The 14926-nt window shown below is 37.8% G+C and overlaps 1 protein-coding gene across 2 annotated transcripts in view; it reads right to left on the bottom strand.

The window, feature by feature from the left end:
- Window positions 1-14257, bottom strand: part of LOC147759112 (uncharacterized) — a 68984-nt gene extending 54727 nt beyond the window's left edge. Inside the window, exon 1 of one of the 2 annotated variants that reach the window (XM_086982122.1) lies at window positions 13189-14257. In XM_086982122.1, coding sequence (XP_086838248.1) covers window positions 13189-13368 — 180 coding nt within the window. In that variant the 5' untranslated portion in view covers window positions 13369-14257. The remainder of the gene's footprint in view (window positions 1-13188) is intronic. The other variant, XM_086982126.1, reaches the window with a different exon arrangement.
- Between the last annotated feature and the right edge of the window lie 669 nt (window positions 14258-14926).

Here is a 14926-nt window from a genome sequence, read left to right as displayed (position 1 = left end):
GTTGTTTGACAGCTGTTTTTGTTACCACTCCAACAGTCGGGAACGCACGTTTCAACTACTTGCACATTTGTGCCTGTTCATTAATAAACTACCGTTACGAATTTGTGATTAACATGTCGTCGGGTGTCCTGTACCAGTTTTGAAACTGAATTCCGGAACTCTTGCCGCGTATCGCTGTTTTTTTTTTTACTAAGGTTTTCAGGCTTCTAGGTGGTGCTTCCAGTGTGCGACCACTCCCGGGCAAGCGTTTTAAGATACCGCACTAATAATTCTTTAACGTTCTCCAGATACAATGCCTTTTATTTCATGGGGCGGGATGAAGCTCACCAGACTTTCACTAGCTTAACATGTTTACAACTCTGTTTACATTAAATCGTGAAAAAAATCATTAGGCTTAATGCCAATTACTATTTTAGCCTGACCCTTATTCGGCATGATATCTATTCTAGATGTACTTAATATTTGACCTTCAGAAAGGTAAAATAGAATGTGTTCAATAACGAAACGATGCGTGGCCCATGGGGCTTCTCCAGTCTACTAAACTACAAAAAAAAGTCCGTTTATTAGACGCAAACAAATACCCCACAAAATAGTCGGGCTAGACTAATTTTTGTGGACTTTTTCTTGAAAAAAAAAAGTTATTTTTTTTTTCTTTAGGGCGTAATCTTGATTTGAGTGGCAACAACTTCTCCAACATTTTTATATTTGATAGCAGCGCCACACCAGCATGGTCCGTGATGATATACCACTTGTGTGAAAATTATGTCGCGTGAAACAAGTACGCTTAATTTTTAAAGGGTGTTAACACTTTTAAATGAAACTGTTCAATTTGGCGGCAACTGGTTCTCTTTCATTTTTTGAGTTCAAGAAGAGTACCGAAAGACTGCCTAGGAACACCACAGAGGCTACTGGGATCGTCCGCGTTGATATATCATCAAATGTATATTTCTGCGTAAGGAAACCGTGTTTAGCGAATATTTTGGAAGCGGCTATTAGCCTTTATATCACAGTTTAGTAATTAGTTGTCATTCGAAGTTACGCTTATTATAAATATACGTAGATTCTTACATCAATACAGCTAAGATAATGTGTTTCGAACGAAGCGCGCGAGTACTTGTAGCAGTTTTCTTAGGGTTGATTTTTCTTCATTTGCATTATCGTGGCGTCGAGCTGTTGTGTTGCCGATTTTCTAGCTAAGATGCCTCCTTCCATTTGATACTTTTCTTCTCCTGATAATTGAGTCTGCTCGATTCCCTACGCTACCAAGCGTTGCACAATTCATAAGGATTGCATTCATGTAGGACTCGACTCTGATTTTTACTAAGATAGGCGATTCCTTTGTGCTAGATCTTTTGTAGCACATACCAATATCTCTTCTGGTAAAGGGCACTGCGTATACGTAGTTGCGGAAAGTAAAAGATGAAGTACGACATTGAAGGGAGAGAATATCTGCGCAAGTTATCAAGAGCTAAGTAGCAGGCGAGCTTCAAAGTTTAATATACTTAAAGCTACATCGAAGGACATATAGAGCTGAGTGGATACTTTCGGTTCTAGCGCAAAGACACATTCGTCCCAGAGTTTTAATTTTGTGGACGACTGCAGTGTGGATTTTTCTCTTTTTCGAGAAAACATGTCCTTCAAAGTCTGTATAATGAAGTTGCATCTTACTTGAACTTAAGTCTGTTGTAGCTGAGAAATAATGTTAAAATGCAATGTATATCGCAGAAAAGTTATTTGTCTTTTAGCTCAGAACGGAACGTGACGAGCTCCGAGAAAAGTTTTCAGTGCAGCCGGCGGTCGCTGAAGTGCTCGCAGTAGCAAAATAATTCGTAGGATATTTTCTGAGGGTTATTGATTCAACTGTTGTAAACCAAGGATCAAAAATGTGGGACAGTACTTGTCTCAAAGATTCACGATAGTATTTGAAGGAGGTTTAATCGAATTTAATAATTGAAGGAGGTCTGATCTATATGTATAAAATTCATATGCCTTTCTAAAGGGGTAACCTGTTATTTGGCAATGATTACCTGGTAGCTTGAATGCAATTAGTTTTGACATGGTTAGTTTTTATACATGTACATGTTAGTATTTATCCTTAAGAGTGACGCTAGAACACCAAGGGAATCTTGAATTAAACAACCTAAATACTTTAGTGGTATAGAGAAATAACAAACATTTCGAGAGTGCCGACCATTATAGCTATAATTATATCATATATATCGGCCCTGCAAATAATTATCTGCATGTTAAAGAGAATTTTGTGGTCAGAGGAAACTTTTTGTTTTGCGTTCCGATAATTGGAACGACTTGTCGCCTTTAATCCTTTTGGTCCCAAGCTCTCTTGTTGTTCACCTTAAAGCCACATTGTTTTTGAAATATTAAGAAAAAAGCTATAATCACAAGACCTTATTATAATCCCGCCCAAATAAACAAACCCTTGAAGAAAATGCGCCTATTGTACAATATGACATAATTAATGCTTGAACATTTGGCCGAATGGTGTAATCAGTTTACGACAGTTGCGTCTAAACAGCAAAAAAGCTCTCGATAGTTTCTGTCAGTCGGCAGTCGCTCACAGAAATTTGTTTTTTTTTCAGGTGTTTTCCATGATCTGCAGACATTATTGTAGCAGTCATGTATCAAATGAGTAGTTCGAACGAACGATCTTAGCCTTCCTGCAACAGCCGAAACACCCACATTTCAGTAATATTAATTTAAAGCGTTCAATGACACTAACAAAAGCTGTATTTTTCGTACCGCCTAGTCGGGTGCCTGACGCAGCTTTATTTAATTAGAAGGATTATCCTTGAAAAAAATTAGTACTTGCGTTATATGTTCCAACCGCAAAGAACTGCTTAAGACCAGTAATGCTTATTCTATAAAGTCGAATAAAAACTTTATATGCATCGTTAGCTAAACTATTTTTACTAACCTAGGAAAACTATGAATCACGGATACGAGCTTTGAAAACAACACAGTTACATATACCATGGTAGATATATACTGCATTTGCGCAAGATGTAGTTTATTATGCGAATAGATAACAGCAGTAGCACAAATATCAAGAACATTTTAGCAAACGTTTTTACTAAAAGCGTTTTTCGTGTTGTATGTGCGACATTGAAGCCATCAGGTGACTGGCTTCCAGCACGATATGGAGTGTATTGTCCCCCTGGACTCGAAGCTCGAACACCACGTGTCTCTAAATTTAGTAATCAAACACGTTACGCACTGCGCCATCGTAGTGACTAATTATTAGTGAAAAATTTAAAAAGCAAGCTTGCGTTAGAGCCCTTTGTCTGAAGGGGCCAATTGGCATAAAGGTCAAACATAACCCATCTTCATAAACAAAAACACGAATTACTACAACGCCAGCACGTATTTTTCTCTATGGCGTTCCGCTGTATATTAAATCAATTGTTTACCACTATTTCACCCTATGGAACGACCGCTCTAAATTATTAGACTTGACAAATGATCAGGGATCACTGAGTTTCACTATAACCTCTGTTCTTTCGTTTAGCCTGCTATTCGTATTCAAACCTATTAGTTATTTTCCCCTTTTGATAACGTATTGTTGAAGACTCAAGGCAGGCAGGCAGGCTTAAGAGGAGTATGTGATCAAATAAGATAGATAAGAAAAGTTTATTTTATCGGAACTGGATAGGTGTATATGAGGAAAAAATCCAATTCTAGCAACCCCATTTCTAGCAGAACCAAAAGCCGAGGATCCAAACAGAGTCGTTCTAATTTTGGATTTAGATGAAACACTGATTCATGAGACCTCCGCGCTTTCATCGAGATACGACTTTAACTTCAAGCTGAAATTGCCTAAAAGCAAAAAGATTAAAACAGTCTATGTGCAAACGCATCTCTATCTTGAATATATTCCTGACATGGCTAATGGTCTGAAACAATTCTTTTTACAAGTACTATCATTGACAAAGCTAGCTCTAACGGACATAGAAAACATCGATTTTACCGGCAACACTGCGCGCTTGTAAGGATATTAATTTCTTAGGGCGCCCATTAAATAGAGCGCTCCTTGTAGAGAATCACTCTGTATTATACAGCACATCGTGATAATGGAGTTTCTATTTATTCTTATTTTGGGCAGCCTGACGAAACGGACCTTAAGGATTTAATCGCCTTTTTGGATGATATCCGTAATGAGGAGAAGGCGCGGAAATACGCTGCGCCCTACCAGAAGAAGCTAAAAGAGGTTCGTTGAAGTCAGCTTGGAGGCTCATCGTTTGTGCTCCAAGGCTTGATTGTTAACTTTTTGTACTGTCCTGAGCAAAAATACAAGTGGCCTGTACAGAGCTTTATTGAAATGTAACAAATTTAGACATCTGGCTATACGAAAGCATACATTGGTTAGATAAAACGACGCCGAGAAACAATCAAAACGATTAACCGTTACTATAATTATTGATAGAGTAAAATCGCACAGGCAATGTATTTTCATATTGTCCTACTACTCATACTGCCGTGCCCAAAGCGTTTTTTAAACAAACTAAGTCTTTGAAGATAGACGGTTTGTACTCAGTTAATGGATAGAGAAAAAAAAAACCCTTGCGTAGCTTAAATGCAAAAAATCAAAGCAATGTGAATATAGAAATATTGATCTAATAATATTCGTTTAGCATTCGTGATTATTTGTAAAAAGAAAACTTGTACGCTAATAACGATGTTTGTCTGTAATTAAACCATATCTATAAACCTTTGTGCAAAATGGTAAACTAATAATCGGCATTGACTGATATTATCTTTACATAACTTAATTTCAGCTACAGAAAGGAATCTTTCTTTCGGCAAACGCTTCCGTTTATTAGACACATGTATTATCTCTACGAATCGGACACAATTTTCACTTCATGGTCCTCTAGATGAACGGTAAAAATAAAGGTAGCACTCGGTGAAGGGTGATCTCGATTCGGTTCTCGCTTTCCAATAATCATCTTTTAACCTCTGTGCGTAAAACGCAAAATGATATGGCATGCACACATGACCATATTTTCGATACTAGAAGTACACATATTTCATTAATAAACCTTTTCTTCGTTTATTATAAGACGTAATTCAAAACGTCATAAGGCTTTTGATAAAACTTTGAGTGGCTTCATTTCCTGGGCATGAGCGATGCTCATTTTCAAATGTTTAGGAGTTCAGTTCTTTGCAAATCTGTCAATAGTAAAGGTTAGTGGTAGCATTGGTGCAAACTCCGTATTGTACTTTTATAGTTAACATGGCGTCGGTTATGCCCAGTCATAAAGTTTTTTTTGACGTGTCCACATATGTCCTTTACGAAACCGTACGCCTTTGAAAATTTTTTTCGGCGTATTACTCTGCATGAGTGATTGCATGCTACGGGATAGATATAATTGGTGCAATTTAGGTGTAGTATCTCTATTCCAAGTAACTGGACTTGGTTTCTCGAGATCCTACTTGCTAAATTTATTCCCAAGCTATGTTAAGCTTTATTGTGGAGAAGCCTGGATCGTGTTGTTTACACAAGAAGAAAATATTAAGTATTCTATAAACTGATCAGGTTTTTACTATTTGTCTAAAAGGGAAGTTTTTATTAAAAGTTTGTATTTTACATTCACCTTTTCGCAATAAATCGAAGCAGCTTGTAAGCAATTTTTCGTACAACTAAGACTGATGGTTACAGCATATGTTTATCAACTAGCTTTCAAAATATCTGTTCAAATGTTTCGAAATTCGTGCAAGCGCAGCCCATCGCATCGAATAAGATATTGAAACAGAACTTTTTCTTATCCTACACATATCCAGAACTCTCTACGCCGGCGGACATCTTAGTAGTCCGCCGGCGTAGAGACGAAGATGTCTCTCTGGACACCTACATGCGCAGAAGGTCGAGAATGGTAATACCCATAGATTTGTTATGAAGAGGAAGTTCCCATGATGCCTAATGGCAACAAGTCTTGTTAAGACATGTAAGATATATGTTAGTCTTAAAGCGAAGACGACTAGCCTTGTATTTGTGGATTTCAGTGTCAAACGAATATCCAAAGTATTACTATACACTATATACATACTTCAATTTATCCGGGCGTCAACTGTCAACGCAAATATTAAATTACTAATTAATTATTCCGTATGATTTAAAAACTTATCAATATGCCGATGGTATTTTTCGGCATTCCCAAATCGTCGTGCTCTCTATTAAGCGATATTATGACGTACTACCTTGAACGTTTGGCCGCTTCATAATTTCTGCGCGCACATCATTGAAGAAATATTATAAGCTACTCGCTTGGTGCACTAATAAACTTGACGGCAGCTCGATAAATGTCGTAGACTATTTCTTTCACGCTAGGACAAAGTTTCATTATCCACTTTTTTTTTATCAGCCTTTATAAATTTGTTTGGCTTTGGCTTGTGTTCTACCGTCTGACAGTCCGCTTTGTTACCCTATCGGTCGTTTTTCTTCGCTGCTTATTAAAGACAAACAATGACTGTCGTCTCTCTCTCGAGCAAACAGGATTTACTATCGTTTGTCCAGCATTGCGTCAATGCCATTACCACCACAGTCGTTCGTTCATATTACGGCTATCCTTGTATGTCTGTATCTGCGCGGGCGCTCTCATATGTAGAGTGTATTGTTAGCATTGGCCAAAAGACCTATACATGTTTTGAGTTTTTACTGTTAGTAGACGTTACTTCAGACAACTAGCTCCTGGATCAAAACGCAGCGTCCACGTCTGGCTACAAACCTAAACCAACCCATACGGTGGGATCTAAGAAACTAACGCTTTCCCTCTAGCAGGTATTGCATGATGGCTCGATCCAATCAATTAATTTTTTCAACATTAGTGTCTAACGCCTATCTGTATCTCGTTTAAAGAAATTCGCCAACCTTGCTATCAGAAATTCATCTTCCAAAACCTTTATATTTTTGACGACGCGTAGTATAACACTAGGTCTGTCAGGGCGCTAAGCAGGCAAAGAATCACTGCGTCATTTTCCAGAGCTTCTTAAGGTCTAAAGTTTTTATTATTGTTCTATTTCAGAATTAAATATCTGTTCCCTGTCACATTCACGTTTTCAGGTTTAGAAAACCTTGACGCTCAAAATGAAATAAACTTTAATGACACAACGCATACCTAGAAATTTATGAGTCCATTTTTTACGGATCTGTGAAGTTTACGGATATGCCTAAGCATAGGCAATATATTCTACTGAATATTAACCATAGATGAATGCTGATTAAATAAAACGCTCAAAAACCCGACTGCGGATGCGTAAATTAATTTCGTTATAATTCGTATTCAAAGGTCGGTTTAAATGCGAGCTTATAGTTGAACAAGACATGCAAAAATACAACTATAAAAACAGTAAGAAATTTACAGCTTCTAGTCGGGGGTAACTATGCAAATATATTGAGAGCCCACTATTAGCGTACGAAGCGGATTCTATTCTATATAATGGTAATTCGTGAACCTTTGCATCGCCGGGTCGGTATATATCCACAGATGTTCTCTTCCGCTGATATTATTTTGGAACCAGCTACTTACCCATATACCGCCTGTCACCTTTTTCGACATGCCCTGCTTTAAGGTCACATTCATTCCCGTCATTCATGCCGTATACAGCGTTTTGATTCTTTCAGGATTTATTTTTTTATGTTCCATGACAATCAATACTCTAACATTCTATTATGCTGTATGAAGTCATGCCTTTTTACTTTTTGCCGATTTTCGACGTTTTCTGTTAGGATCCCCACCCGTTCGCTATTCTCGAGCAAAGCCTTTCATTTAATAAACATTAAAATTTTTATCTCATACTGCGTCCACTAACCAGTCACGTCTTCGCGGAAACCGCAAGTTTCTTTTAAGCCTATTTTGGGTTCCTTTTTACATTTTCTATCCCCCTACGTATTTATTATATAGTACTTTTATTCCTACATTTTAGTTGATTTTAGATGACATTTTGGAACACATCTCACTTATTATTTTATCAACGCATTTGTTTCACTTTACACGAATGCTATTTAAGTGCGGCTGTTTACAGAAGAACACTGCTTGGAGTTACACCTCTCATATGGCCTCGGTTTGATTTCCTTGAGTTTTTTTATGCTCGCAAGTAACTGCATACATATCTAATATTAGCCTGTGTATCGTATCAGCTTTCTGTGATTAACTATTCAGACTGACTTATTTTTCCATTTCAAACACCTCTTCGAGTTCCTTCATCAGTGATTTAATATCACAACGGCTGCTCTAACATTACCTTTTTTGACAATGTGCAAATGTGTATAATGGTAGTATACCGCAATAATTTACTCCTAGTCCCACTTACTGGGTAACCTTGATTCATCAATACTTTGAACCAGTTCTTCGCTTTTAAACTTCTGGACTTTTTCTTAGAAATTCTGTTTTAGGTTGTTTTGTTGTAACCCCAAGCTACTTTCATAAATTATAATTAATATTTTTGCACCAAGTATCTCATTAATTTCTTCACAAAAGATGCGCACCGGTCACTCTTATTGCTCGACTTTGTTTTTAACGAAACTTTTTCACAGAAAGCTTATTACGTAGGTTTGACGTTAGAGATTAGAAGCGCATGCCATTTTGTTGCTTGCTATATTCCCAATGCTTTACATTTTCAATATATCCACAGTTAGATCATTACGTCAGAATCCAAACCTCTGTAGTATCTTAGTTTTTGTCAGAGACAACCCCATACCTATTTATTTCTTTGCTTTTCATATTTCCTACAATTTGTGAGAACATCATTAACCTTTGCATAGACTTGGCGCATGATCTGTGGGTGCCTTGATTACACTTAAGATGCTTTCAGTAAAGCGTCTGGCCCACTGCAAACAGCAACTACTGCCCTAGTGTAAAAATAACGCTTGGAAACTCCGTGACTATGCGATTTTAGAAATTTCCACAGTCACCTTTACCTTCAATATATATCATGTTTTTTTAATGAATAAGTAATATGGAAATAGGGGTGTTTTGGGGCTGTGAGGCATATGACATATTTTTTTGACGCTTAGCTGCCGTTACTAAGCTTTGTCATCTGCTAAAATGTCTATGACAAACGAACTCAAATATTCTAGTTTAATGCATTTTTCCTGAGCATTTTGGATTTTTGCGAGTCAAAGTATCAGGTACGCCAAGAGGAACTGGCGCCAAAGTTTTACAGGCATTAACCCATTTTTGGCGAATGCAATCTGCGTATCCGTAGAGCTAGAGAAAAAAAAAAAGCTCTATGTTACTACACGTTACATCCACTAATAGAGCAGTAATGAAATTAAGCAACTTTCTCGTTAAACAAATTCTATTTCTATAAGCAAAAATCTTTTCATCCTAGCCTCCAGAAGCCCCATCTCGACGCTTGATAGAGGTCCTTTGTTTGAGTAGATAGGACATATTCAATCTAAGCTTAACTTTAGCATAGTCTGCGGGAGAACGTAGTAGCTAAGGGTGTTACAGACGTTTTCGACATCGAAGAACACCGCTAATACGTGACCGTTGTTTGCGGTGGAGGTTCATCAAGCTGATGTCATCATCAGATACGCCTTTTTTTTTTCAATTTTCCGCTATTAGTGTTTGTTACAGAACCCCAGTCCGAAAGCGCTTCAGTGTGTTATTATTTTACTGCAAGTGGCTTTAAGGTAAAGTCTGCTTTTAATTGCCTTTGCTTTAAAATCAACATATGTTGTCTTCATCTGTAATCGTTTGGAAGGTCGCCCGACGGTAGCATTTTATTGGGGAAACATAGCAGTCAAAAATTTTAGTTGTTTACTGAAAATGCCATTGAAGCGTGACGCACTTCTTGCCTTTGCTGTCGTTAAGGCGGTGATCGATGCCATTAAATCGAGAAACACTGGTAACCTCAGTAAGATTAAAAGTGCGATATTTGACGTTCCTTCTGCATCAATTGAGTGTTCAGGCCGAGTCCTTGTTGTAGTTACCGCCCTAATCATTTAAAACGATTTTTGCAGCTGTGTCTTTTCCAGAATAGAATATTTCCTTTTTATAATGATTGCTGCCTTTCGTTTGACCTATCCTACAAAATATACAAAAAGGAGGGAATTCTAATAATTTATTATACAACAATACTTTTCCTTAAAACTAGTATCAGATTAACAGGAAAGACCGAAAAAGGTGGAAAACCAGATCAAAACCAATCTACAAATGTGTTTAGTTAAATAAAAAAAAAGAATAAAGGAATTAATTATTAGGAAGCTATTAATCCAAATTTAAGAAAGCAAGATTCAGATATCTCTACTAACTACAAGAGCCAAATTACTAAAACTTCTTAGATAATATTTAGTCTGAACGAGTTAAAAATAACTTCTGTAAACCTCACAACACAAGTGATACAAAACAAGTCAGACACCTTTGTACACGATTGTGGTACCGTTGCACGTAACTGTGTGCACAAGCCAGACTAAGGAACCATTTGGACGAATTCTCAAGTAACACCCCTTTTTCGATGCACTGAAATACAAAATCAAGTTCTTTAAAAAATGCGGCAACCCAATCAGAGGTCGTTGACAGATTCAATTTTATTTTCTGTCTATAAAGTTTTTTCTTAAACACCATATAAGTATTCGATAGCTTTATTTCTTGTTGTCTTATAATGTGCGTAGTTTTCCGATAGTCTCTGTCGTCGTGGTTTTTCCACTATTCGCCGTAAATTAGCTAGCTTAGTCTTCGAAGCGGCCACGTCGGGAGCGCCCTCCTTCTTCATAACTTCCTCACATGCAGTCCGAAGTGACTAACCGAAATTTGGTGTCGCAGTAAAAGCCTTCTTTCTTACTTCTTTCAGTCCGTCATTTGAGCAAAGGTCCATTAGCGTTTCTTGACAAAGAGCTACAATGTCTATATGAAACGCAATTATCTTGCTTGTATACTGCCTAATAAGTCTACATACAGAATTCTCAGTTGTAGATCCGTTAGCCTTTGCGGACGCTGCTCTGTGACTAAGCTTTAAGAGACCTCCCCAACAAACCGATTTTTTGTTTGGCGACGTCTACATCATTAGCTATTACAAGATTCAGTGATTTTACTAAAATGTTAATAATTGTGTTTGTTAATAACTAAATTCCAACTATACGAAGACTCTGCTTGCGTGTCTTCAGGGCAATTTCTGTCATAGAAGCGCCATTTACCTTAGGGAAATGGCATCGGCTTTGTTTCATACCATTTTATATGATAATGACTAGCTATTAAGCCAGGCCATTGCCCAGATAGCATACACACTCGTGTATGAAGAAACTGTTTTTGGAATTACCCTCGTTAGGGGATAGCACCTGCTTTTCTTTCTCATTTTATATATTAATTTAATTTTATATATTAATTAATAGATAATTATAATTTCAATGTGCCAACTAGTTAAATCTTTTCTTTTGTTTAATGGAAATTCAATTAGGTTGTTGATTGAACTGAAGAATGAAAAGTCGAGATACAGTGGCGTTTCGAACTTCCAGTGTTCAGTTTGGTTATAATTTCCTAGTCTCTGATCTCTTTGACGAAGCTGATGCATTTAGAGACTCTTCGGTTCCGTCTTTGTTTTCTGCAACGTTCCAGGGAAGAAGAGTATCTTATGTGAGAACAATTTTCGGTGTCCCTTTCTAACAAATTTGATTTTTCGCAAGTCGGATGAACTTCCTGTCCTCTGTAGTTTCACTCCCAGAGGAGATTCCTTCGCCTTATAAAAAAAGCGTTGCGTGCTTTCTTACGAGCTCCTCCGCAAGATAAAGGCTCAATTCTAAGAGAAGAGATCACAGGCTTAGCTGATCACACCAATTAAGTGCGCCAAGCCCTATGTGACTAATTATAGTCCAACAGGTCAACAATCTATAGCCTACAGATGTAAAAAAGTATATAGTCGAGCACATTGTGGTTTGTCCGGTATTTAAACAGCTCTTTGATTCAGATCAACATAGGCCCGTGCAAAGACAGCCATCCAGGGCTAAGCATTGCCTTCTTCTACTTGGACTTTTTTATTCCTGGTTATTATACACTTGGTTATTCATAACTCATTAAATGTAAAGCTCATTATAGTTTAAGAGTAGACGCTTGCTCCATAAATTAGGTGGGAAGCTACCTGACGAATCGAGCTATTTATGTTAACATTAATGATACGTTGTGTTCTGAAGAGGCATGCCTTTAGAACGTGCCTTAAAATTCCTATTTTCGTATGCTCATTTTTGATATAAAGGATGTTCTCTGAGCATAAACTGTGTGTCAATAAGTTAAAGCTCTAATGTTTGTTTTGCAGTGATGGCGCCCGCTCGTTATTTTATGGCGCAGACGACGCTGCACCCGTATGGCACTGCGCCAATGATAGTTATTTTTGTTCAAAGGTGTATTCATTGTACGTTTTCACAAACCGGCTAACATACTTTAAGAAGTGGTCGTTTCTGTGAATGATCCCTGGGTAAAAATAGACAAGTTGCAGTCATTCTGGACTGGTTTTCAGTCTTCATGCTAACCAGATAATAAGAGCACCGTTAATTATCATTACTCTAACTTTTTTCTAATTTTAAAATAATCATATTATAAAGATGTTGATATCTTCGCTCCGAAATTTGGCTATTTTGTATGAACAGACACATTGATGCCATTGAACGAGCACATAATTGTAATAGATACGGCATAAATGAGATTAGTTTACTCTAGCAACGGATGTCTGAATTGCATTCAAAAACGAATTTCAACATATATGGTAGGTTATAACGATACGGTAATGTATTATTCAGTTCACACGCAAAATGATGCACGCTGCATTGCAGAGAAATAATATCACTAAATTAAATACGCGCTGCTTTGACTGAGGACTTTTTGCCGTTTCTTTCTGGTCGTATCATAATCTCGTCAGTGTCGAACGTTTATGATTTCTAAGCAAAAACTATGACAAGTGATTCCTGCATCTCTCCATTAAAACTGAGTTAACACCTTTAGGGTAGTTCCGTAGTCTGATGGTGCAAAATCCGAGCAATACAACAGCTGCGTTGAATTTTACCATTGAATTTCCATTTTCGTTGGGTAGTTGTCATGGGGCAAGACGATAGTTCTGGCCGAATTTTTTTAATGGCTTATTATAGTCTCAAAGTTAAGAGCCGAATCAATCGTTTTTCCAGGCGGCAGCAATTCATGATGCGCGATTTCTGCCCAATCCTGTCAAATACATAACATCGCTTACCTTGACATCAGTCTTGTCCTTTGTACGGATCGTGGAGCACGTTTTTTTCAATTTGCACATTTTTGCCATATGCGATCCACCGCTTGGATTTCGTTGCGTTTTGTAGGATTTTGCAGATCGAAATGTAAACTCTTTTGCGATAACGGGTTTCTTATTGCGCACCCTTTCGACACCTGTCATAAACTGAGACTTCTAAAGTCGTGCTACATATTATGTCTGTATTCTATTCTTTTTTTTCAGTACTTTTATTGCGGCGAGACAAACCGGCTTCCTTCATTTGTAATAGGGGAACGACGTACCGGTAGCAATGACCGACACAAAAACTGCTGTCACAGCGGCTCTCTCTGTTGAATTGATGGCCAAAAACCACTATTACCAACTGCGGCCAGTGATCCGCTTGCCTATGCACATACCTTTAACAATACACCTTGCAATGCACACGTCATACGATCACGACACAGCAGAGAGGTCTGGTCACCCGTTAGACAGAATAGGTAAATATGAATGATGTTGATATGGGGCTACACAGATCAGTGAAAATGACCTCCTCCAAGAACTGTATGAATGCTTCCAATGATTTGACCAGTAGCTGGACTTATTCATCTTGACTGCGGTTCGATAAAATCATCCAAGACAAGGTCTGCTCGCGGACTAAGTACTCTAAAACTATTTGTCTATGTATCATGAGATTTCGTGTACCTCTTGCAAAGGTACACTTGTTTGCGCTGCATCGGTCTTGGCATAAAGAGGCTATTATCTAATTCATCTCGAAGCTTAACTGACTCGTAGACCATAGTTATTTCGTAATGTTGCTCAACAATAGACTATAGATCGTCCATTACCCAGCTCATTAAGAGTAGAAGATGTCGCGTACATTTTTTTGATTTTTGACAGTACCGACTCCTTGGACTAGGAGGTGGACGGTATCGGAACCTATTGCTTGCAGTAGTCAGTTTCTAATCCCTCTCATGATTCGTACTATCGTCTTTTAGTATTGTTGTTAAAATTTTTCTTTTGAAGGCTACGTCCAAATTCGTGTTGTTTTACGGAAAGTTTAGTGGGCAACAATGACCCTGCTCGTCTTATCGACCTCCTATCAGGCAATATATATACAGATAATATATCAAACGTTTCTTTGAAGCGCGGGCATGTTTGTTATAAACGGTCACACTTCCGTCACTGGATGCGGGTAAACATTGTTTCTTTCATCATCAGTCAAACCAGAGTTTCCACCACTAATAATTTTTATATGTATTGAAAAAACATAAATCTGACTACTGCCGCTTTGAGTCCAAACACTTAATAGGATTATGACTGTATGACTACTAGAAAAATTGTTGGTTATTGTAAATAGTTTCTTGAATTCCGTGCCAAACTTAACGTTTTCTTTACATAGTTTGAAGATTGCAAGCAAGTTCTTGATGAACGATAATGAAGGTAAATAGAAAGGCAAGCGAGGTCAGGTCGGTCGGTCGGTCGGTCAGAGCTCTCGAGCGCTAATACCATGTCGAGATAAATATCTTATGCCTCTATGTATATATAACATAAGTAACTGAGCAATTCGTAAGTCGTGTGAGAAGGTAGACTATGCTAGGCAGTCATGTATGAAATGAGATGACATTGGCGCAAGGGCTACACCCACAGCGACGAGCTGAATTCATCGGATCCTATTTATCAAAGTGATTTGTACACGTCGGTGGAAACGATCTGGACGAATGTGTACAGATTTTTGTTTATG

Source organism: Varroa destructor, unplaced genomic scaffold, assembly GCF_002443255.2.
Source record: "Varroa destructor unplaced genomic scaffold, Vdes_3.0 BEIS01000001.1, whole genome shotgun sequence".
In the NCBI taxonomy this organism is placed as follows: Eukaryota; Metazoa; Arthropoda; class Arachnida; order Mesostigmata; family Varroidae; genus Varroa; species Varroa destructor.
Note: the sequence above shows the minus strand (reverse complement) of the source record. Positions and strands in the feature narration are given on the sequence as shown.